A 26,497-nucleotide genomic window follows, 5' to 3' on the forward strand; every position below is an offset into this window, starting at 1 on the left:
CGACGAGTTTCCGACATCTTTGGACTAGATTTTTATGTTTACATGAACTCAATCTCAAACTATGAAGTTACTTTTAAAACTATGGTTTTGGTATGTTTTTGTTTTGTTCTGGCCGTGTCTAAAGATGTATACAGTGATGTCTACAGTTGTCGTGATTGTAGACATATATATCTACAATTTGACATTTTATGTATACAATCACAACAACTGTAGACATTAATGTCTACAATCACCACAACTGTAGACATTAATGTCTACAATCACCACAACTGGTAGTTTTTGTTTTGTTATGGCCGTGTCTAAAGATGTGTACAGTGATGTCTACAGTTGTAGTCATTGTAGACATATATATCTACAATTTGAACTGATTGTAGACATTTAATGTCTACAATCACAACAATTGTAGACATAAATCTCTATAATCACCACAACTGGTAGACAATGAAGTCTATAATTTGAACAACTTCTATCATGTAATGCATTCAAGACGTAAAAAAGACATACTTCTATCATATAAGTCGTCATTCAAACTCCAAAACAGAGTAAATACACTCCAAGTTCCAAAAAGATATTAAATACACATTCAAAGGCGTACACTCAACCGTGTTAGGAGTTGATCTAAATCCTGGAGAAACTAGCCTCTCCCTTACTGCCTCATGCCCTTCCCGTGGCTCTTCAGATATTTCCAAAATCATATGAAATCTTCCGAATACTGTGGGTTCGACCCATGTACCACTGTGTTTCAAAAATATATATATTTCTGACATTCTTGCATAGGAGAAACGCATATATGATTTTGTTATTATCATGTATGAAAAAAATTAAATGTTTACAATGAGAATATTTGTAGAAATGTATATCTACAATTACACCAATGAAGTGTAATTGTCTACAACTGTCTACAATTATTGTAATTGTAGAGATACAGGTAGGCAAGAGCAAGATAGTAAGCTATATGCAGGCTTACACTTTTCCATAAGATCAGTAGAGAAATAAACGAAATTAAAATAGTTGATTTTATGTATTTAACTGCATACAACATGAGTAATTTTTTAATTAAAATAGCCGTTCACTGATCTGCTTCTTGAGCTCATCATTTTTCAGCAAAGGACATTCCATAGCCCATTCATGTTCAGCGTCTCCAGACTTGAAAATCTCCAACTATAACGAAATTCCAAAAAAAAAAATTAATAACAAGTCATGAAGTATATCAGCATTTTCTTTGATGGTCATGCTACGAATAGTCATCAATAGAGTTCAAAAACAATAATAAAAAAGATTAATAAAGAGGAATACCTTTGAAAGTGGAAACGAAAAATAGCATTGAAATTTCTCTTCTTGATATCGTGTCAACGTTACGCTTCGTTTTGCAGCCAGCAAGATAAAGTTCATAGCTGGATGAAATATGAATAACATAAATATGCAGTAAGGCTAACATAGCTGGATGAGATAAAGTTCTTCATGATATGAATAACATAGCTGGAAAAAAAGTACTTACCTTAAGGTTATGGACACTACTAATTAAGGAATATATCGTTGGGGCATTCCTTGATCTTTCTTCTTGAGCTCATCACTCTGTTCCAGCAACAAGGGACATTTCTTAATCTGCAAAAGTCACCAGAATCCTATACAACATGTCGCCCGGGGAAAACTCGAGCCTCTTGGGAATTTCGTCGAACAGTTGGGGTGCTTTCTCGAAGAGCTTCGAGTTGTTGCACGCAGCGAGTCTTCCGGCGGGGACGGAGGGTTTTAGGGCTCCGTCGAGGTCGTTCTCGGATCGGAGCTTGGGAGATGACGGAGATAAGACGAGGAGGCCATTATGGGAGCTCGGATTCTTCAGACCCACGGCCATGGATGCCTCTGAGCTCGACTCAACCCAGGCCCAAATCGCCGATCTCCACGCCGAGCTCGACATCGAGCGCATAGCACGAAGGAAGCTTACGAAGAAGCTCACCGACGAGCGACGCGCGAGGAAATCGGCGGAGCACGCGTGCGATGGCTTGGCGCGCGAAAATGGTAGGAATGAGGAGCGAGTTCGAGGACGAGAGGAAGATGCTGAAGATGTGCGAGGTATTGAGAGAAGCAAAGGGTTCAAATTCAGAACGAAATAGAAAAAGTCTCTGCAGGGCTTGAATGAACAAAAATAAAAATTAAAGGACAAACCGGGTATGAATTGTTTATCTCTCCTAAACTCACTACTAAAAGTGTCCAAAAACAATGAACTCAATATTTTGGTCCAAAACAATAAAATGACTACTAGATGTGGCCATTCCCTCATAAGAATTTTATTGAAAATTCTTAATGGGCTTTTCTTATGATGTTATGAACAAATGAAGAAAAATCTAGAAGGCTTCTAGAAAGTCTTACACGCCCAAACCCAAGAGAAGAGAGTTTATTTTGTGCATAAATGTATTTAGATACTTGCCAAAAGAAAAAGAGGAAACAAATTTGCATATGGATGCACATGGGAATCGGCCAACTAGAGAATGGAACAAAATAGGAAACAAATCCAAGCCTTTAAAGGCATGAGTTGGGCGCCCAACATGGGTAAAGAGGAAACTAGTTTTTTGCTCATGAATATGTGATATTTTGTAGAAGAGGAAACTACCTTATTGAAGGTAATCCCTCTCCTATAAATAGGGCCCTCATTCTCATTGTTTTCTCATTCCACACAAGTTAGAGATTGAGAGACTCTCTCTCTAGACATTGTGGCCGAAAATCCTCTCTCCCTCTCTCTAGTTTATTTTCGATTTTTTCTTGTCTTGGCACCTAGGTCCTCACTCGACCTAGTGTTTAGCTCTGCGACTTCGAGACTCGTTCTTAAGTCGTAGTGTTTAAAAGTGCCCACTCACTGATTCCTTCTTTTCGAGTGATTTAGTGATAGAAACTTTCGTGGTTGCTCGAGGTGCCGAGGAAAGAAAGAGAGACGTGCTGCGAGGGGAGACGAGCGTTGCAAACTTTCCAAAAGCTTCTTCAAAGTTCAAGCTTCAAGAAAGGTTAGTAAACTTCTAGCTCATATTAGTTTTTAATTACATGTACTTGCTCTTTGTCTAGGTTAGTAAAAACTGTTTTTACTTGTAAAGAAATTTTTTAAAATTCCGCCGCTTCCGGAAGCGTTTAATCTTTTTCTTAAACCCTAGATCAATTCCAACAAATGGTATCAGAGCTATGGTCAAAGATTAGCATGTACATGTTTTTAAAATTATGAGCTTGAAAATCGTTTTCGAAAGTTTACTAATTTTGTGACAAGTTAGAATTGTAATCTTAGATTTTTTTTAATTTAATGCTCTTGTCTTTAAATTAAAAAGCATGTTGATTTTCTATGAGTTTGGGATGTTTTTAAAACACATTAGAATCAGTTCTAAAATTTTTTAATTTTTTATATTGAAAAACGTGTTTTAAAGGTTTGAGAAATTTCGAGTAAAATTTTGTGACTAGTTTTGATATCTTGCTAGTTTCTTATTTTTACTTGAATCGTTTTATGTATGTTGTTATTTCTTTTATTCTATGATTATTTGGTGCTATATTTTATGAAATCTATGTCGGTATATAATTTTCAAAAAATTTTAGGAAGATTCATTTTATGTTTAAAAAATTTGACAAAATCTTAAGCCGTGAATTTTTTTTCCCTTTAATGTTATTATCGAATCTCGATCACTTTACCATCGATGATTTTTTATATTTTATAGAGTCATCGTCGAGAATGTCGCTACAGTCCGACCTATAGGTTAAATCAATGCTCGGATTCTTCTGTTTCCCGTCTCTCAATCGATTTTTTTTCGCAGTTAACCGTCTTTATATTCGTATTTGAGCATTATATATGAAAATAGTAAGAGGTTTTTATTACCTTTGCACACAATTGACCTTTTTTTTCCCTCTCATCCACTGTTTATTTTATTGAAATACTTAATTGTACTCTTGTTCGAACCTTGTAACTAATGTCACAAAAATGCGTGACGGAACATTTGGTCATCCAACGGAAAACGAAAGTATATATTCGAAATTTGATTCAAGTGTTAACAACACATCCTAGAAATGAAAAAAAAAACAAACCTACATAAATAAAAATATAAAAGTACACACGCAGCTTGGTATGTGCTACTACTACACATTTACTACCGGTGGACAATAAATACAACACCCACCAAGCCTTTGACATAAAAACGTTTGACATAACTTTGCAGTTAAATATAGATTTGACTTAAGTTTCAAAAATGAAAAAAAAAATCCCTAAAAAAATTTACATTTATGAAAAAAAAAAATCATACACATACCGTTGGTATATGTACTAAACATTTATTATCATAGTTGAAGTAAAATAACGAATAAAAAAATACACACTGTCCAAGTCTTTGACGAAAAAATAGGATATTCACACCGCTAACCCTTATTAATGTGACGACCCGACATTTCAGACCATCTTACTTATCTTACTTTTTAAAACTTACGAAAATTTGAGGTAATTTTTTTTTTTAAAAACATAACTTAAAATATAAAGTTTGAAACTCATAACCTAAAAATAAATTTTCATTTAAAACTTGATGAACGAAAACAATCAAAAAGTCGAAGTTGCATAATCGGAAATTAAAACCCAAAAAATACCATTGTGAAATAAATACCATAAATAAAGTCTTAACCTTTGGTCAAAGTTTTCTCTCTGCGTGTGTTAGTCAGAGTTTTTCGCCTGTCCCTCCACTGCCTGAAGATGGAGGACTTATGCGACAAGTGGTCCGATTTGGGCATTGAGGAGGACGAGGAGGACGCGGTTCTGGTCCTTGAAGATGAAGAGCTTGCTGGTACCAGAGCCGACTTGTCGGGATGCCTTCTCGGGAAGCTGCTAAGAAGGAAGCCCTTCAACCGTAATGCTCTCAAGTCTGTTATGGCGAGCATATGGAGACCTACTGGGAAGCTCGAAATCAGCGACCAAGGCGATGGAGTTTTCTGCTTCAGATTTGCCAAGGAGGCTGACAAAAAACGTGTCTGGGATACGGGCCCCTGGATGTTCGACAAGTCGCTTCTGGTGTTGAGTGACCCGGAAGCGGAGTGTGGCATAGACGACGAGTTTCGATGGGTGGAGTTTTGGACCCAACTGCACGGAATCCCGATTACAAACCGGTCGGTTAAGATGGGTGAACTGGTCGGGAATAAGATTGGCAAAGTGGTCACGATTGACAAGGACAGAGATGGTAGAATCAGAGGCGATTTTATCCGTGCTCGTGTGGCCCTGGATGTGAGCAAACCTCTGGTGAGGGGTATCTTCGTTAAACTGGGCACAAGTGACAGCAAGACGTGGATAGCCTTCCGATACAAAAGATTGGCTGACTTTTGTTACGTTTGCGGAAGCCTGGGTCATGGTAGCTCGGACTGCTCGAAAAAAGAAGGAAAAGATGGCGAGGCTGGGAGTCTCAAGTATGGGGCTTGGCTGAGGGGTGAAGTCCCAAATAGCTTGGCTGGAGGAACTCGGAAATTTAGCGGCACGGGTTCGTCTGTGACGCAGGGGTGGTCTGGCCCAAAACCACCCCCTGAGCCGACCGGATCAAGTGGTTCTCCGCCGAGGGAAAATCAGAGAGGGCCCAGGGATAGAGCTGAGGGAAGCGGGAGAGGCCAGAGCTCGGAGGGGATCAATGGGGCTCACCAGCCGGGCGCCTCAAATCCTTCACCGGCGGCGATGGAGGTGGACGCGCAGAACAGTAGACCGAGGAAGACGGCGGAGGAAGATCTGCGAAGCCACCACGGCGCCAAAACTGCTAGGATCTCCGATTCCGAGCCCAAGGAAACTGACGAGGAGTACCGGAGTGGTTCGGCTGGGAACCTCGGGACCGGAAAAAATGGCGCAGACCTGGAGAGAGACCATCAGACCGAGAAGCCTGGCAACGGACCGTTGGGAGGTGGGGCTGATCTCCAAAAAGGGAAAAAGCAAACCTGCTGCTCATCAGCTGAGGAGGGTTCTCGCCCGAAATTGGGGGTCTTCGCCAAAACTAGTATTCTGGTGCACTGTTCTGGGTCTGACAAACGAAAGGAAGGTGAGGGGGTGACTCTCGGCGTGGGGCGCGAGGAAGAGGGTCTTACCTCTGAGGCTGGGAAAAGTTCTGTACCTGACAAGGTTTTTGAGAGCCCTTTAAGGAAAGATGAAGCTGACTTTACCTTTTGCCCTAGCACTTCCCCTACTTATGTTGGGAAAGAGGCAGCTGACGTGAAGTCCCCTACTAAGATGGGCTCATCTTCTCTGACTTATTCTCTGATGGGCCCTACTACCAGGATGGGCCAACTCCCTCCCTCTGCTGAGATGTTGGGCCAGGGAGATATTTTAAAGCCCAAAAGCAATACAGACTCCCATTTTCATGAGGGCCCATTAACGCTGAGTTCTACTGTGGCCAAGAGAAAGACCACTACTTCCAGGAAGCGCGCGCTGGGAAATAACACGACGACGCCCGACAAGTTGAGGGCTCACGAGTCCGGGCTCGGGCTGATAATCAACGGCGAAGGAGGGCCCGGGAAGAGGAAAATTAATGAGCGTGTTAGAGTGGGGAACGTGAAAAAGATGGCCCGCATGTTCGAAGGCGATGGCGGGAACCCGCACGCAGGCAATGACACCCCCTTGGGTCCAAAGAGCGTGCAGAGCCCATCCCGCGTGTACCAGGTTAGTACTTCTTCCTCCTCTTTATTACCGAGTGATTCTGGGGAGGTTATTTTGTTTGGATACTCGGAGTTAGATGTTGGCACCTTAGGAGCTTCTGCGTTGGCGGATCCGACTGAGGATGGTTCTTTTGAGAGAGCGGCGCCCCTCGTGGACGAGGGCCGCCGAACACAATGATTGGCGTTATCTGGAACGTCCAAGGGTTAAGGAACCCTGGGACGAAGAAGGCCCTCCGCTCTCATGTTGTTGATTATAAGCCGGATTTTCTCTTCCTTTCGGAGACTAGGCTTAGGAAAGATATGGCAGAGAGGGTGAGAGTTCTTCTAGGTTTTGAGAGTTGTTTGACGGTTGAGTGTCTTGGTAGGAGCGGAGGCTTAATGCTACTCTGGAAAAAGCCGGTGAAGTTTCTACTTCGGACAATGTCGAGATATCACATCGAGGGTAATTTGGTTGGGAGTGATGGGATTTCTTGGAGGTTTGTGGGGATTTATGGGGATCCTGTGGCCTCGCAGAGGAAACACACGTGGGACTTGCTTCGACGGCTCCGTGCTAACCATGTGGGGCCCTGGCTGGTGGGTGGAGATATGAACGAGGTGGTTTCGAATTCGGAGATAAGAGGGGGCCGTGACAGAGGCCCTGGCCAACTCGCGGCCTTTCGTGAGATGGTTGTGGATTGTGAGATTCAGGATCTTGGGTTTGAGGGCGACATGATGACGTGGCGTAGAGGTCGGATCGAGGAACGTCTGGATAGATGCCTTGCCAGCCAGGAGTGGCGGGACCTCTTTCCACTGGCAAGTGTTCACCACTTGCGGTTTTGGAATTCGGACCATAGACCCCTCCTGCTGAGTACGAGAGGCTTTAGACGAGCGCACCGGGCTAGGAGACCTGAGAGGTTCTTCTTTGAGGAGGCCTGGTGTGGGGAGCCCGAGTGTGACGAGGTGGTTCGCCGAATTTGGGAGAAGGGCAGAGAAAACGCCACGGGGCAAGACTTGTTGACCTCGATTGGTCAGTGCAGAGATGAGCTGTTTCGCTGGGGTATTAGGAAGAATCGGGGGATGAAAGACCGGATCGAGAAACAGAAGGAGATTGTTGACTTAGTGGGCAGATCTGGACCGGATTTTTGTATGGAAACCTTCCGTCGTGAGGAGAGACAGCTGGATGCCTTGTTGGAAAAAGAAGAACAGTTTTGGAGACAAAGGAGCAGAGCTTCCCGGATGAAGTGTGGAGATAAAAATACGAAGTTTTTTCACCGTAAGGCCACCACGAGACGCAAGAGAAACAGAATCAGTGGACTGTTCGACGAGGGAGAGGTTTGGAGAAGTAGCGGGCCGGAAATAGAGGGTGTGATCTCCAGGTATTTTGAGAATATCTTCACTTCTGCGGGGCCGTCTCAGCAAGATATCAGGGCTGTGGTTGAGGGTATCCAACCTAGGATTTCGGAAGAGATGAATTCTGAGCTTGAGCGGCCGTTCGTTTTGGCTGACGTGAAGAATGCGCTTTTCTCGATGGACCCTATCAAGGCCCCGGGAAAAGATGGCTTCCCGGCGATCTTCTATCAGAGGTACTGGGATGTGGTAGGAGAGTCTGTGTCGGAAACATGTCTTGGAATCCTTAATGAGGGAAAAAGTGTGGGGAGCATTAACGATACAGTCATCACGCTTATCCCGAAGGTTGAGGATCCGCGGAGGGTGAGTGAGTTTCGGCCTATTAGTCTGTGTAACGTCGTCTACAAGATTGTCGCTAAGTGCCTGGTGAACCGCCTCAAAGGCACTATGCACGTGGCTATATCAGAGAATCAGAGTGCGTTTGTGGGGGGTAGGCTTATCTTCGACAACGTCATGGTGGGCTTTGAGGCGCTACACACGATGAAGAGAGGCAGGTTTGGGAACGGTAGATGGGCCTCCCTTAAGCTAGACATGGCTAAGGCTTACGATCGGGTTGAATGGGCCTACTTAGAGGCGGTGATGCTGAGACTGGGGTATAGTGGCGAGTGGGTGGAAAAAGTGATGAGATGTGTTTCCTCGGTCAGTTTTGCCTTTAATATTAATGGGACCACTCGGGGCCATGTGATTCCGCACCGAGGTCTTCGTCAAGGCGACCCCCTTTCTCCTTTCATTTTTCTCTTCTGTTCAGAGGGACTTTCGAGTCTCTTCAGAGCGGGAGAACGGGCGGGTGGAATCAGTGGGGTCAAGTTTGGAAATCTCCGAGTGTCTCACCTCTTGTTTGCCGATGATAGCCTGATGTTCTTTAGAGCGTGCCCGGAGGAGTGCAAGATAGTGGCAGAGATCTTACGTTTATACTCAGGGGCGTCGGGCCAGCTAGTCAATTTTCAGAAATCCGATGTTTGTTTCGGGAGAGATGTTGAGTTGGAAGAAGGGGAGCTTCTAGCTGAGACCCTAGGTGTTCAGAGGACGGGTTGCCATAAGCGCTACTTGGGCCTCCCTGCTTTCTCTGGTCGTAAAAAGAAAGAACTCTTCGAGTATGTGAGAGAGCGCATCTGGGATAAGATCAAGGGATGGAACGGTCTTTTTTTCTCACAAGCTGGCAGAGAGGTGCTTATTAAGTCCATTCTTCAGGCCATCCCGAGTTACGTGGCCTCCTGTCTTAAGCTTCCGAAGGCCCTGGTTTCCGAGATCCACTCGGCTATTGCTAGATTTTGGTGGGGCAACTGCAACGGAGCCAAAAAGACCCACTGGTGTGCTTGGGAGGTCCTCGTTAAGAACAAGACGGATGGGGGTATGGGCTTTCGAGACTTGGAAAAGTTCAACCAAGCTCTTATTGCTAAAAACGTGTGGAGATTCCTTAGACGGCCTGACAGTCTGGTGGGCAAGGTCTTCAGAGAGAGTTACTATCCACACGGGGACATCTTGACTGGTCATTGCGGATCGAACAGCTCTTTCATGTGGCGTAGCCTAGTTTGGGGAAGGGAGATCATCCTGGCTGGCACGAGATGGAACATTGGGGATGGCGAATCAGTCATGGTTATGGGTGATAAGTGGATCCCTAGGCCTAGATCCTTCACGTGGCTCGATCCCCCTCTGATTCCCCCCGATATGAGAGTTGCGGAGCTGATGAGGTTAGACGGTGATTGGGACGACATGCTCATTCGGGCCATGTTTACTGAGGAAGACGCCAGAGCTATCCTGAGCATCCCTTGCGGGGGTGAGGGGATCCCGGACAGACGACGTTGGCACTACACAGAGGATGGAGAGTACACGGTCAAGAGTGGGTATCGAGTGGCTATGGAGGCCATCCATGGAGCCAGTACGTCCGATCGGTCCCTGATGGAGGAATGGTGGAGGAAATTCTGGAAACTTAAAGTCCCACCTAAAGTGAAGCTCTTCATTTGGAGAGTGTGCAAGGGCCGGATCCCGACTCGCACCGTGCTTCTCAGGATGAGAATTATCACTGACGACCGTTGCCCTGTCTGTTCGGGAATGGCTGAGACGGCTCATCATGCTCTCTGGGGCTGTAAGTGGAGTAGGAAAGTTTGGAAAGAAGCGGGCTTCGGTGGGATCCTCCCACCGCACGGGGAGGGCGAGGCTTTTGACAACATTTTCAGAGCGGCTGATTCCCTTGAGGTGAGTAAATTTGAATTCTATATCACTATCATCTGGGAATTGTGGAACCACAGGAACAATATCGTCTCGGGGAAAAGAGCTTGGAGCCAGACAGAGCTTGTTCAGTGGACGGGGAGCTTCCTCGAAGAGTTCAGAGACGCGAACAAGACTACTGCTCGGGGAGAAGAGAAGAGGACGACCAAGCCTAGATGGACCCCTCCGACGCAAGGAACAATCTCGGTGACTGTGGATGCTGCGCTAGATCGGGACCAGGGAGGGTTCGGTGTGGGGTGCATTGCTCGCGACCACACCGGAAAGGTGCTAGCCTCGCAAACGTTTTCCCAGGCTCGGGATTTTACCCCCCCCCAACTTGCGGAGGCGGTTGCGGTCCTCCAAGGCGTAGTTTTGGCCAGGAGCATCGGCGGGTCGAGGTTGGAGCTTCATTCGGATTGCTCGGAGGTGGTCAAGGCTGTGGCAGGGAGGGAGACCCCTACGATCGAGCTCGGGACGGTGTTGCATCACATCAAGAGAGAGGTAAACAATTTCATTGAGTTTAAAATTTTGCATATTCCTCGTCTTTGTAATATCGCGGCACACAACTTAGCCCGCTTTGCTGTTACTCATAGTTCGAATTCGAGATGGATGGGGCTTGTCCCTCCGTGCTCAGAAGAGGCTATTAGAGCCGATGACAGAGAACTTCAATCCCACATGTCGGGATAGTTTTGTCGTACTTGGTTTTCTGTGTTGGTTTCGTGGTTGTTTGTTTGTTCCTAATCTCTTGTAACCACAGTTTTCCTCCGCCATACGTGAGGGCTTATATGATATCTCCGTGGCACCGCCCACGTTTCCAAAAAAAAAATAAAGTCTTAACCTTTAACGAAATTGAAAAACATAACTTAAACCATGAAAAATAAAACCTTGGGTTTTGCTTATTGAAAAACTGAAAGCAAAGTGGAAGTCTTTTATTCTCGAAAACGGTAACCATAACCCAACCCTCTCGCTATCGCCGCCGCTGATCCACCCTCATCACTTGTTCATATGTTGTTTACCTACAACACGGACGTTTATGTTGGAATCGATCTAGGGTTTGAGAAAAAGTTTAACGCTTCGTTAAGCGGCGGAATTTTAAAAAATTTCTTTTTAAGTAAAACTAGTTTTTACTAACCTAGACAAGAGCATGTACATGTAAATAAAAACTAATATGAGCTAGAAGTTTACTAACCTTTCTTGAAGCTTGAACTTTGAAGAAGATTGTGGAAAGTTTGCAACGCTCGTCTCCCCTCGCAGCACGTCTCTCTTTCTTTCCTCGGCACCTCGAGCAACCACGAAAGTTTCTATCACTAAATCACTCGAAAAGAAGGAATTAGTGAGTGGGCACTTTTAAACACTACGACTTAAGAACGAGTCTCGAAGTCGCAGAGCTAAACACTAGGTCGAGTGAGGACCTAGGCGCCAAGACAAGAAAAATCGAAAATATAAACTAGAGAGAGAGAGGAAGGGGCGGCCAAGTCTAGAGAGAGAAGCTCTCAATCTCTAAAACTTTGCATGAATGAAAAGTGAGGAATGGGGCTCCTATTTATAGGAGAGGTTTTACCTTCAATAAGGTACTTTCCTCTTCTATAGAATATCACATATTCATGAGCAAAAATCCCTTATTTCCCATTCCATGTTGGGCGCCCAAGGCTGCCTCCTAGAGGCTTGGATTTGTTTCCTTTTTTGTTCCTTGGCTTGCCCTTTTCTCACTTGGCCGAAATTCCTTGTGCATCTATATGCAAATTTGTTTCCTCTTTTTCTTTTGGCAAGTATCTAAATACATTTATGCACAAAATAATCTCTCTTTCCTCCTGGGTGGTGGGCGCCTATTTTAATGCTAGAAAGGCCTTCTAGAAGCTTTTCCACTTGTTCATGACAACATGAAAAAGGCCCATTAAGAATTTTCAATAAAATTCTTATGAAATGAAAATAATCCACAAGGCCCAATAAATCTTATTTTGGCCGAGTGAAACTTGTCATCAAATGAACTTGTCAAAAAATTTATTGACATTCATTTCATCCTTTGTCTCAAAAGACAAAAATACCCTTTTAACTATTTTCGTTCTTGTTTTGACTTAGCTTCCAGTTTAACTATTCCTATCGATGTGATTCGTGACAGTGACCTCATGGACCCAAATGAACAAAGCTTGAGCTAAACACTTGGACTCAAAAGTTCACAAACCTTTTCCAAGTTTAGCTTAATGCCAACTGACTCCACTAAAGAGCTGACACTGAAAATCTCTCGGTTCAAATGAATTTATTTTCTACTCAAGAATTCGACCTAATCATGATGAGCGGATCCACTGAATATTATCTATGTTTACCCTTCATGAATGTCATCAGCTAGTCGGGATTTACTAAATTACCATTTTACCCTTCTAGCTGTTATTTCCTCAACTCCTTTGTCGCTTGTGAATAAGTTAGAAACAATGTATTGACGAGGAGCTAACAAGTCACATTGTTTCATCCAAAAGAGTCAAGACTCAATTTGGACACTGGCCAGTTCATTTATTCACACTCCAAGGAACAAAGCATGAGGTGACATACATTGCATTTCAGCAATCTTGTACATGAATTCCATATCTATGAGAACTTCACAAAGTTACTCATGACAGACTCACAACTTAGTACTTCACCAATAGGCCTTGTTCGGAATCACATAGTGAGTCCGAACTTTGACTTTCTCAAATGAGAATACTAAGGTGTGAAATGGTATGTCTCATTTCAGGATTAAGGTAAGCATGATGCAATTCATACATAGTGACTTCGAGACATAAGAGGTTAAATGGTTTGTTCTTATCTTGTCTCTAGAAGTGCACTGGTCAATTCAGTACCTTCGGAAGATACCTAGAAGAACTATAGAGTTCCTAACTCTCAATGCCTCATAACCAGACATCATAGATTCTTCTAACAATCATACTGAGGTCAATAGTCCTTTGACCCTAAGATTGCGAATATATCGTTTTAAGCAAACTACGAAGAGTTTGTTCATGCAAATCTACATTTGTCTCTTCGTAAGTTGTTAAGTTTGTTTATGGACTAAAAGACTATGGTTTTATCATAAAGCTTCAGACAAGGAAGATTGAATGAACGTTTCAACTTTATTAATGAATGAATAGGCAATTACAAGCAAGAGTCTTCATGAGACTTTATTACATCAAATGTTCAAAATAAAGACTACAACTCTTCTTGTGGGCACTATTGACAACAAACTCCCACTTGACTCAAAGAAGGTGTGTGTAGTCCTTCATGCCTAATCCCTCACGATGTTGGTCGAATACCTTGTTCGCTAGGGCCTTGGTGAATGGATCTGCCAAAGATCTACTTCACCTCCACGTCTCCGCGCTGCGCGATCTCTCGAATCAAATGTTATTTCCTCTCTATATGCTTAGAGCGCTTATGGCTTCGAGGTTCCTTTGAGTTAGCGACAGCCCCACTATTATCACAATAAAGGGTCATGGGCTCGTCGACGTTTGGAACAACTTCCAAATACTTAAGGAATTTTCTAAGCCATACAGCCTCTTTGGATGCTTCACAAGCAGCCACATATTCTGCTTCCATTGTGGAGTCAGCAATGCGAGATTGCTTAATACTCCTCCACACGACAGCTCCACCATTAAGGATGAACACAGATCCCGAAGTGGATTACCTGGAATCCTTATCCGCTTGAAAATCGGAGTCGGTATATCCCGTCATAGTCAGGTCAGTACCTGAGTATGTAAGCATCAAGTTCCTAGTTCTTCGAAGATACTTAAGAACATGCTTAATAGCAATCCAGTGCTCGGGTCCAGGGTTGGATTGGAAACGACTAACTACGCCAACGGCGAAACATATATCAGGTCGGGTGCAAAGTATAGCATACATGAGGCTTCCTACGGCAGAGGCGTAAGGAATTTTCCTCATGTCTTCAATCTCTTGTGCAGTCTTGGGAGACTGGTCCTTAGAGAGTGAAACTCCATGCCTAAAGGGTGTTTGACCCCTCTTGCAGTCTTGCATCGAGAAGCGATCCATCACCTTCTCAATATAAGATGCTTGAGAGAGCGACAGGGTCCGGTTTTTCCTATCTCGAAAGATTTGGATTCCCAGAATGTATGCAGCTTCTCCTAGATCCTTCATATCGAATTGCTTTGCCAGCCAGACCTTAACCTCAGATAACTTACCCACGTCATTACCAATTAGTAGTATATCATCGACATATAGTACCAGAAACACAACTTTGCCTTCGTGTATTAACTTGTAAACACAAGGCTCATCTATTGACTGTTCAAAGCCGAAGCTCTTTACAGTTTCATCGAATCTAATATTCCATGACCTAGATGCTTGATTTAGTCCATGAATGGATTTAAGCAACTCACAAACCTTGGTCTCTTGACCTTTATCCACGAAACCGTCTGGTTGAGCCATGTAAATGCGCTCGTCAAGATTGCCATTCAGAAAGGCTGTCTTGACATCCATTTGCCAGATCTCATAGTCGAGAGCTGCAGCTATGGATAGGAGTATGCGGATGGATTTAAGCATCGCGACTGGCAAGAAGGTTTCTTCATAGTCAATCCCTTCTTGTTGGGTATAACCCTTTGCCACAAGTCGTACTTTGAACGTCTCGACGTTCCCATCAGGACCCCTTTTCTTCTTGTATATCCACTTACACCCTACGGGTTTAATCCCTTCAGGAAGGTCTACAAGTTTCCAGACTTTGTTTACATACATCGAGTGCATTTCAACTTTCATGGCGTCAAGCCAAAGGTTTGATTCAGAACAAGCCATCGCTTGGCTATAGGAAACAGGGTCATCCATGTCGGAGACGGCTACAAGAGAGTCTCCATAAGACATGTACCTGTCAGGCTTTTGAGTAGCCCTCCCACTACGTCTAAGTACTACTTGACGAGATTCTGATGAGTTAGGTTGTGTTTCAGTTGGGGTAAGAACAGTTCTTACAGATGAGGTAGAAGCTTCCTCACCCAACTTTTCTTCAAGCACAATTTTGCTTCTAGGTTTCGCATCCTTCATAAAGTCCTCCTCAAGGAAACGAGCATTCGTGCTAACGAAAGTCTTATCGTCCTCGGGACTATAGAAAGTAAAACCTTTGGTTTCCTTCGGATATCCTACAAACAGGCACAATTCTGACCTACTAGCCAACTTGCTAGTCTTTTGCCTCAGCACGTGTGCAGGGCAACCCCAAATTCGGATGCGGCCAAGATTCACTTTACGGCCAGTCCATCGTTCATAAGGAGTACCAGGAACCGTTTTGGACGGAACTTGGTTCAGAATGTAGGCGGCTGTTTCGAGGGCATATCCCCAAAAGGAAAGCGGGAGTGATGAGTAACTCATCATTGATCTAACCATCTCCATAAGAGTTCGGTTTCTTCTCTCTGACACTCCGTTTTGTTGAGGTGTGCCAGGTGCAGTAAGCTGAGAAGCGATACCTTCTTCTTTAAGAAAGTCATCGAACTCTCCAGACATATACTCACCACCTCGATCAGATCGAAGGGTTTTGATCACTTTGCCAGTTTGCTTTTCCACTAAAGCCCTAAAGACCTTAAATACGTTAAAGGTCTCGGATTTGTGTTTAAGCAAATAGACAAACCCATATCTTGAGTAATCATCAGTGAAGGTAACGAAGTATTCGTATCCTCCACGTCCCTGTTGGTTGAGCGGACCACATACATCAGAATGTATTAGTTCCAGCAACTCAGTGGCTCTTCGACCCTTATCGGAGAAAGGTCGCTTAGTCATTTTTCCTTCTATGCAGGATTCACAAGTAGGTAGTGAACCTATTGCAGAGGCTTGGAGTGGACCATCCCTCACAAGTCTCTTAATCCTATCTAGACTGATATGACCAAGTCTTAAGTGCCAGAGGTATGTTGATTTTGTTAGATCGGAGGATTCAAAACGTTTGATCCTCTTTGGCTCCCTAATTAGATCGTTATCTATTTCGGTGTCTAAAAGAGAAGGTTGAGTGGGATAGATGTAAAAAAGACCATTCTTCATACATGCATCAGTGACGAAAGAATTATCAGGAAACGAAATACGAATTCCATTCTTAATGAACTTTAAACAATAATCTTGCTCAAGAAGACGAGCAACGGATATTAAGTTCTTACCAAAGGTAGGAACAAAATAAACATTATTCAAGTTTATAGTGCGGTCTTCAAAAGACAATGTCACGGATCCCACAGCCTTCGCAGACACCAGGCTCCCATCACCCCATTTGAAACAGAACTCGCCTTCCTCTAAGCTTTTGGTTTTCTTGAAACCATTCAAGGAACAACAAATATGGTTAGTAGCAGCGGACTCAAGAATCCACGTTGATCAGCTACTAAGCATGCTTCGGTAACTAGTACAATACTATGTTCCTTTGCTTTGAGATAGGCGGGACAGTTCTCTCTATCGGCCTTGTGAGGTCTCTTCTTAGTTCCAGAGGCGGAGGCCTTTTGCTCAGTAGCATGTGCCTCTCCTTGATTCCTCTTTCTCTTATTGAGACCTACAGCAGTGTGAAGCTCCTTCATAAGCTCGGTAACAGTGTACTTTAGCTTTGTAATGGAGTAGTTCAGCATGAAGGTATCAAGAGATGCGGGGAGAGTTTGTAAGATCATATCTATGACATTCTTCCCATCAATCTCAGATCCTAGGATTTCCATTTTATTTAGATAACTAATGATCAGTATCATAAAGTTTCTAACAGGAGTCCTAGCCTTCACTCGACAGTTCATAAACTGTCGGACTGCTTGTAGTCTTGTTTGACGCCTTTGCCCTCCAAACATCTCAAGGAGATTGTAGAGCATGTCAGCGGCAGTCTCGATGTCACGGTGTTGCTCTTTCAGCACATTGTTCATAGATGCCAAGATATAGCACCTCACAATCTCATCGGATCGAAGCCAGGCCGCTAAGGCGTCATTGTCCTCTTGAGTTGAATCAGCATTCGTCAGAGGAGGATACGGGGTGGTGAGTACCCATTTGTGCTTGTTAACGGTAGGTATTATGTCGAGGTTACGTTTCGAATCTACGTAGTTTTCGTTTTCGAGTTTGATCGAGGAAAGAAAGATTGAGAGATGGTTGAGAGACATATTGCCTATATAAGTTGAAACAAGTTTATGATTAGTCTTTGGTTTAGGATTTAAGTTTCATTAAGACTTTTGTAAAATCCAAAGGTGTTATAAACCAAACGATAATTTACTCCCTCAAGAGAAGGCCGCAAAAAATCTCCTTTTATAAGTAAATGACACATCATTAATGCTAAGCCAAGATGTCAATACATCTATTTTGACTAGCCACCTTGTAAATTGGTTTGATCACTCACATCCTTTCGCAGAGCCTCAAGGGAGGATACTAGGGATTGAGCCTAAGCGTGCAACCAACCACTTAGTCCAAAAGATCAGCTTTGAAAAACAATCCCCCAAGGGGAGGCCTTGCCATCATTGCATCACTCTCGGACGTAGCTCATTGAGCAATGATCGAAGCAATAACGCCTTGGAGTACTCACATTTAAGTGAGGGTCGCAAGAGCGGCTCTTAGTCCCACGTTATTGCATCTTTCACTAGTGTTGGGGATCGCGGGTTACAAACAACAAATATAACCCTCCCACTTAGTTTTTGGAGTTGGTTCATCGACTCTTATAAGTTCGGAAACAAATTTCCTAGTTAGAGAGCGACAGACCGGACAACTAGAAGAGAATCCTAGATCGACATGTTCAGAGCAGTATTAGTGCATAAAGGCACAAGGGACATACTCGATCTTTTCCTATTTTCTATTTCGGGAAAGTGCGTGAGGGAAGTGTGAACTTCAACTCACTCGAACACTTGAAAGTTTGAGATTACACATCTTTTTATTTTTCGGCTTGTCTACAAGGAGACCTCCCACTCAAAATTTCAAGAGCATATAGATTTTGAACATATGTGATATAGATATATTTTTGAAAACATTTTGAAAACTTATTTGATTTGGATGACAAAATATTTTCAAGTTTGAAAGTGAAAACGGTTTTTCAAAATTCAAACTAGTTTTGTAAAAATTCAATTTCAATTAATCTTTCAAAAAATCAAAACTTTTAATCTTTACACATCATGTTTATAATCATATGAAAAACATTTTTGCTCAAGAAAATTTTCTCATTAGAGTTCTATAACTCATGGTAGTGGGGTTTGAAAATCCGGATTTCTAAAAAACTGGAGTTTCAGACAGCCGCGCACCTCGGAGTAAAATCGCCATATCTGGCGGCTCCGATGTCCTTTTCAGCCGAAACCGGTGGCATTGGACAGAGGACAGACAGAGCTTTAATTTGATTCAAGAATCATTAAATTTCAATTTCTGAGCAGAGAGTTATGCCGCTTTTAATGTGGGTTTACATTCCAGCTCGAAGAAAAAGAAATAAATTAAAGCTTTTTCCTTTTAGGTGCGAAAAAGAATCGAGTGTAACGGAACGTTTTAAGATATTGTTTAAAGCTTTTATTTGTGTTTTATTAGCAGGGTAATAACATAAAATAAAAGAAATAACAACATACATAAAACGATTCAAGTAAATAAACGAAACTAGCAAGAAAATAAAACTAGTCACAAAATTTTACTCGAAAATTCTCAAACCTTTAAAACACGTTTTTCAATATAAAAAATTAAAAACTTTTAGAACTGATTCTAATGTGTTTTAACATCATCCCAAACTCATAGAAAATCAACATGGTTTTTAATTTAAAGGCATGAGCAATAAATTAAAAAAAATCTAAGATTACAATTCTAACTTGTCACAAAATTAGTAAACTTTCGAAAACGATTTTCAAGCTCATAATTTAAAAACATGCACATGCATTCCTTTGACCATAGCTCTGATACCATTTGTTGGAATCGATCTAGGGTTTGAGAAAAAGTTTAACGCTTCGTTAAGCGGCGGAATTTTAAAAAATTTCTTTTTAAGTAAAACTAGTTTTTACTAACCTAGACAAGAGCATGTACATGTAAATAAAAACTAATATGAGCTAGAAGTTTACTAACCTTTCTTGAAGCTTGTACTTTATAGAAGATTGTGGAAAGTTTGCAACGCTCGTCTCCCCTCGCAGCACGTCTCTCTTTCTTTCCTCGGCACCTCGAGCAACCACGAAAGTTTCTATCACTAAATCACTCGAAAAGAAGGAATTAGTGAGTGGGCACTTTTAAACACTACGACTTAAGAACGAGTCTCGAAGTCGCAGAGCTAAACACTAGGTCGAGTGAGGACCTAGGCGCCAAGACAAGAAAAATCGAAAATATAAACTAGAGAGAGAGAGGAAGGGGCGGCCAAGTCTAGAGAGAGAAGCTCTCAATCTCTAAAACTTTGCATGAATGAAAAGTGAGGAATGGGGCTCCTATTTATAGGAGAGGTTTTACCTTCAATAAGGTACTTTCCTCTTCTATAGAATATCACATATTCATGAGCAAAAATCCCTTATTTCCCATTCCATGTTGGGCGCCCAAGGCTGCCTCCTAGAGGCTTGGATTTGTTTCCTTTTTTGTTCCTTGGCTTGCCCTTTTCTCACTTGGCCGAAATTCCTTGTGCATCTATATGCAAATTTGTTTCCTCTTTTTCTTTTGGCAAGTATCTAAATACATTTATGCACAAAATAATCTCTCTTTCCTCCTGGGTGGTGGGCGCCTATTTTAATGCTAGAAAGGCCTTCTAGAAGCTTTTCCACTTGTTCATGACAACATGAAAAAGGCCCATTAAGAATTTTCAATAAAATTCTTATGAAATGAAAATAATCCACAAGGCCCAATAAATCTTATTTTGGCCGAGTGAAACTTGTCATCAAATGAACTTGTCAAAAAATTTATTGACATTCATTTCATCCTTTGTCTCAAAAGACAAAAATACCCTTTTAACTATTTTCGTTCTTGTTTTGACTTAGCTTCCAGTTTAACTATTCCTATCGATGTGATTCGTGACAGTGACCTCATGGACCCAAATGAACAAAGCTTGAGCTAAACACTTGGACTCAAAAGTTCACAAACCTTTTCCAAGTTTAGCTTAATGCCAACTGACTCCACTAAAGAGCTGACACTGAAAATCTCTCGGTTCAAATGAATTTATTTTCTACTCAAGAATTCGACCTAATTATGATGAGCGGATCCACTGAATATTATCTATGTTTACCCTTCATGAATGTCATCAGCTAGTCGGGATTTACTAAATTACCATTTTACCCTTCTAGCTGTTATTTCCTCAACTCCTTTGTCGCTTGTGAATAAGTTAGAAACAATGTATTGACGAGGAGCTAACAAGTCACATTGTTTCATCCAAAAGAGTCAAGACTCAATTTGGACACTGGCCAGTTCATTTATTCACACTCCAAGGAACAAAGCATGAGGTGACATACATTGCATTTCAGCAATCTTGTACATGAATTCCATATCTATGAGAACTTCACAAAGTTACTCATGACAGACTCACAACTTAGTACTTCACCAATAGGCCTTGTTCGGAATCACATAGTGAGTCCGAACTTTGACTTTCTCAAATGAGAATACTAAGGTGTGAAATGGCATGTCTCATTTCAGGATTAAGGTAAGCATGATGCAATTCATACATAGTGACTTCGAGACATAAGAGGTTAAATGGTTTGTTCTTATCTTGTCTCTAGAAGTGCACTGGTCAATTCAGTACCTTCGGAAGATACCTAGAAGAACTATAGAGTTCCTAACTCTCAATGCCTCATAACCAGACATCATAGATTCTTCTAACAATCATACTGAGGTCAATAGTCCTTTGACCCTAAGATTGCGAATATATCGTTTTAAGCAAACTACGAAGAGTTTGTTCATGCAAATCTACATTTGTCTCTTCGTAAGTTGTTAAGTTTGTTTATGGACTAAAAGACTATGGTTTTATCATAAAGCTTCAGACAAGGAAGATTGAATGAACGTTTCAACTTTATTAATGAATGAATAGGCAATTACAAGCAAGAGTCTTCATGAGACTTTATTACATCAAATGTTCAAAATAAAGACTACAACTCTTCTTGTGGGCACTATTGACAACAGTTTATACATAGAGTGAGCTAATGCTCAGCGAGAATAACTATAACTCACAAAACGTAAGCAATAAAATCAAATGCATGAACCGGTTATTAGTACTTGACATGAGATACCCTATTAAAATCTATCGTATTTTAGTTCGGGGGTCCCCTAGAGTAGCCGTACCGATTTCAGTGTACATTTTGGTAACAAACCATGAGGTTGCGACCTCCCATAGAAAGCCCCGTCACATACATAAACATATGAGGAACTCTATATGTGAGCCCGTAGTTCGCACTACTACAAATTAGCATATTGGGTGCGGAAGGGTATTAGGTGCGATATGTCGCACCTAAAAGTCGCACCTAAGCCCATATTAGGTGCGACATGTCGCACCGGATACTCATCCGGATGACTAAAAATTTCGCTAATGTTTAGTGCTATTCGGTGCGACATTGTCGCACCTAATATGAAAATGTCGCACCTAATACCTTTAGGTGCGACATGTGTCGCACCTAATACCTTTAGGTGCGACAAATGTCGCACCCAATGGGTTTCAAATTTAAACTTTTCAGCCGAATCCCGCCGATTTTTTTTTATCATATTGGGTGCGACATTGTCGCACCTAATATGATTATTAGGTGCGACAGTGTCGCACCCAATATGAATTAGGGTTTTTAAACCCAAACTTCCTTCTTTTTCACTCATTCTCGCTCACTTTCTCTCTCACTCGATCTGTCTCTCTCTCTGCTCCTCGCCGCCGTCCCTCCCCGGTACGTCTCTCTCTGTCACCGTCTCTCTCTCATACACTCTCTCTCTCTCTCTCACCGTCTCACACTTTCTCTGCCAGTCAGCCGTCCATCCCGCTGCCCCCTCCGCTGCTCCGCCCCACTGCCCCCTCCCGCGCACCTCTGCTCTGCCCCGCTGCCTCCTCTCGCGCCCCGCTGCTCCGCCCCGCTGCCCCCTCCCGCGCCCCGCTGCTCCGCCCCGCTGCCTCGCCCCGCTGCCCCGTCCCGCGCACCGCGGCCTCGCCCCGCTGCACGTCGCCGTCTAGCCCCGCTGCCCCGTCCCGCCCCGCTGCACGTCGCCGTCCTGCCCCGCTGCACGTCTCGCGTCCAGCCCCGCCAACCCCCGTCCCGCCCCGCTGCACGTCGTCGTCCAGCCGCTGCCCCGCCGTCCAGTTTTGTAATTTTTTTTTAATTAAAAAAACGTATTAGGTGCGACATTGTCGCACCCGAAAATGTCGCACCTAAAGGTGTGACTATTAGGTGCGACATGTCGCACCTAATGCCTTTAGCGACGGGAGATTAGGTGCGACTTTGTCGCACCTAATGTCGCACCTAATAAACTATTAGGTGCGACTATTGGGCTATTAGGTGCGACATCCGTCGCACCCGATGACGATTTTTGTCCTAGTGTCGGCTCGAGAAATTCCTCTAGTTACCTCCGTAGTTCAAGGCGGTACGACTCTCTTGCTTACTTAACTTATTAACCGTGTATATTACGTTAAAATCATGAGCGACATAAGATAAAAACATACATGATAACATAGCTAGAAAGATAAGACGAGTTATAGATATTCTAATACACATCATAAGATAACATAACATATCGTCATATCATATCATACCAAGCACATTCCGAACAAACACACACACAAAAATTCACACCATACATAAATACTTCATATCACATAATACTTAATATATTTTTGAACTAATCCGTGTTGCAATGAGATTATTCTCACCTGGATATCGGAATTACGATCGAAGACCGTTGAAGGAAAAAGATGCTCTTAATGACTCGGAACCTAAACGGAAAAGGTTGACAATTACTTATCAGGTAAGAAAAGGATTTAATACATGACTTAGTTTCTGAAAATTTTCAGAAACGAGATCCGACGTGAAATTACTAAAATACCCTTGGCTATTAGGGTTTCGGGGAAAACTAAAACTCTGGAAAAACTTTTGTAAAAATTCCAATACGTATAAAATATAATTTTGAGCACTTTTTGTAAAGGCATCACGGACAAAATAAATTTTTAACTATTTATTAAAAATAAAATAAGATGCAACAATTTGGCTAAAAAAAGAACTTGTAAAAACCAATCTGTGCATCGTTTCCAAAATTCTTATACCGTAAAACTTTTTTATTGAAACTTAAAATAAATTACATATTTAGAAAAACGACACGTAGTACTAACCATTGCAAAAACTTTCGAATAAAAATAATTAACGGGCAATTCACACTAAGCGTCTGAAAAATAATTTCTAAAATTTGATCAAAACTGTAAAACTGGTACGCGCACTGATCGGAATTTAATCAGAACATATTTTGTGTTTCATAAAAAAATTAATCGATTTAACATTTAGATAGAAGAAACATAAACCTAATTTTTCCAAAAAGAATCGATGAAAAATAATTATTTTTGAAGCCAGGGTAAGCGTATGAAAATCAGTGTTTGATTAAATCCGAACCAGAAACCCTTTTTTTTTATCTAAAAACCTACTAAAAAAATCACAAACAATATAGAAATTAATTTGAGAAGACCACGAATTTCATACCTAACTTCTCAGATGGTTGTAAAAGAATTAGTCTTTAACGCTCATAGTGTGAGGAAAAGATCTATCTATTTGGTGGCTAGGGTTTTATGGTGGAGAAGAAAGGTGGGGAGAGGAAGATTGGTGGAATGGGAGTGTGAGGAAAAAAAAAACAAAATCTTCCACGTTTTTCTTTATATAAGGACTTATTCTAACCCTAAAAAAAATCGTGTGATTTTTTTTTTATTATTTACTAATTACTGAATATAAGATAACGCTATAAAACAATATCTACAAAAATCACAGATTCTTTTCTTTTCGGTTACATCCACTAGCACTAGCTTTCCTATATATACTAAAAAGAATATAAATATGTATTATATTGTATAGGCGTAAACCAATATATAACCAAATGACTTTCTATATATAAATAAAACTATTATATATGTTTCTATCCTGATTGTGATTTTCTATCACAGTAGATAAAACAAAACAAAATTATTATTATTATAATTTTTTTTTTGCTTACGATGTATATTATAAATATATACACATGGTTATACATATATATACGTGTACATACTCTGCACTCATTCTTTTATATATATATATATATATATATATATATATATATATATAACTCTATTCACATAACCCCTATATGCACACACTACTACAAAAATAGGATTCTACAACACTTAAAAAACGTTGTAGAATGATTCTACAACGCTTCTTAAGCGTTGTAGAATCCTGCGTTGTAGAAGCTTCTACAACGCTTAAAAATCCGTTGTAGAATCCAACAGCTTTCTACAACGCTTAATTATCCGTTGTAGAAACTAAGCTTCTACAACGGATTCTTAAGCGTTGTAGAAGCTTCTACAACGGTCTAAATCCATTGTGTAATTTTTAAATATTTTCACACATGTCGCCGCGGCGACGTATATTTTTCGCCGCGGCGACAAGCTTCTACAACGGATTGATTTTCCGTTGTAGAAGCACGTCGCCGTGGCGAGAAATATACGTCGCCACGGCGAGTTATTTGCCGCGGCGAGGTACGTTCCGAGCCGCGGCGAGAACATTCTACAACGGATTTTGAATCCGTTGTAGAAGCATGTCGCCGCGGCGAGAAATATACTTCGCCGCGGCGAGAAATTCGCCGCGGCGACGTCAAATCTTAGCCGCGGCGAGATGATTCTACAACGGATATTATGCGTTGTAGGAAGGCGATGAATTTTTTTTAAAAAACTCGCCGCGGCGAGACTAAGATTTCTAATTTGCTTGCTCTCGGTATCTTGCCTCGCCGCGGCGAGAAGTATAGTTCGCCGCGGCGAGAATCATTTATTTTCAATCCACAATTTGTTTTTTACACGATACTAGCACCTGAAAATAATCTTCAATACAAAAAATATCTAATATATACATTCATCTCAAATATCCTCATCTTTAAAACATTCAAAATCTAATATATACATCTTCAAAAAAACTAGCTAATCATCACAGTTAATAAATGTTTGTACATAAGTTACCCATTCTTCCCTAACTCTCTCTAAATCCTCTTTTGTATAGGATTTCTTATTTTCTAATTTTCCTACACCTCCTACGACTATATCACGCATATAAGAAATGACAAAATACCCGCATTCCGTGTTTCCCGTTTGTCTCGGAGCGTCCCAAGCCTTGATGTACGTTGATTGCCCGTTACTTTGGGCGTTTTGATGCTCGAGCTTGAAATCAACAAGAACCCTATATAACACGGAGATTATAAGAGAAAAAACCACTAGAACGATTTATAATAAAAATTATTTAAGAAATCAAATTATTACCTTTTTATCAATCGATTTAAATCCGTTGGAATTTTATTTCTCAACGGGTCAAAGAACATAGCGCTATTTCTCCAAAGGTCGAGGACAACGAGCATCCAATGCGCACCTTTGTTATACGGCATCAAAACTAGTTCACCAAATTTGCAATGTCGTACCACGTTTCCAACGTCCTTGACTCGTTTTGACAAATAAGCCTCCTCGTCGTCATTTTGTATATACGAACTTAAGCTCGGATTTATAAAACAAAAATTTCGAGTCTTCTTCGCCTTTTCTAGCCTCGATCGTAGATAGCTATGACAAACAAATATTTAGTTGATCAAAACACTAAATATTGAATATTGATATTAAAAAACGCATATAAAGAAAACTCTTACTCCATATAAACCGTTATGCTCCCCGCGCCAATTTCCAAGTATTGCAAAAAATCGGAAATGTCTTCAAATGACACCGGAATCGGGATAGCCGCGAGACTTGGACTAACATTGACCATAATCACATCCCGTTCCGGTAACATTACTTTGTTGGCATGTTGAGCGAGCAATCGATACTTGGGATTAATCACCTTGTACGGAATCTTCTTAGCATCATCGATGCTAGCTTCACTCTCAAAACCGAGCTTTGAGAGTTGTTTGACAACCGGACCGCGACTCTCTATTCCCGAGTCCATTTCCATGAGTCTCTTCGGCCACGAGACAAACCCGCCTATAGCATCTTCAACGGTTTGAGCTTCTTCGGTGGGAATTGGCAATTTTGCTTTTTTAATCAAAACCCCCAAAACGGCCACGCGTAAATTTCCTTCCTCCAAAGGTGAGAAATGAACTACGCCTCCATTCATGTACGCTCGCCCATTTGCAACATGAATTGTGCCTCCGAACTCGGTGTCATCAATGAAAAGAAGACACTCGACGCTTTCATCCGAACTCGGTG

General features: G+C 41.9%; 1 protein-coding gene across 1 annotated transcript; it reads left to right on the forward strand.

The window, feature by feature from the left end:
* Nucleotides 1-6,810: 6,810 nt before the first annotated feature.
* On the forward strand, nt 6,811-10,917 carry LOC149388607 (uncharacterized). The gene has a single exon (XM_089622473.1). It carries the CDS (start codon nt 6,811-6,813, stop codon nt 10,915-10,917), a length of 4,107 nt encoding a protein of 1,368 aa, XP_089478599.1.
* The last annotated feature ends 15,580 nt before the right edge of the window (nt 10,918-26,497 follow it).

The sequence above is a fragment of the Urtica dioica genome, chromosome 8, assembly GCF_054948205.1.
Source record: "Urtica dioica subsp. dioica isolate 48M chromosome 8, U.dioica_male_clone48M_v1_H2, whole genome shotgun sequence".
Taxonomy (NCBI): domain Eukaryota; kingdom Viridiplantae; phylum Streptophyta; class Magnoliopsida; order Rosales; family Urticaceae; genus Urtica; species Urtica dioica.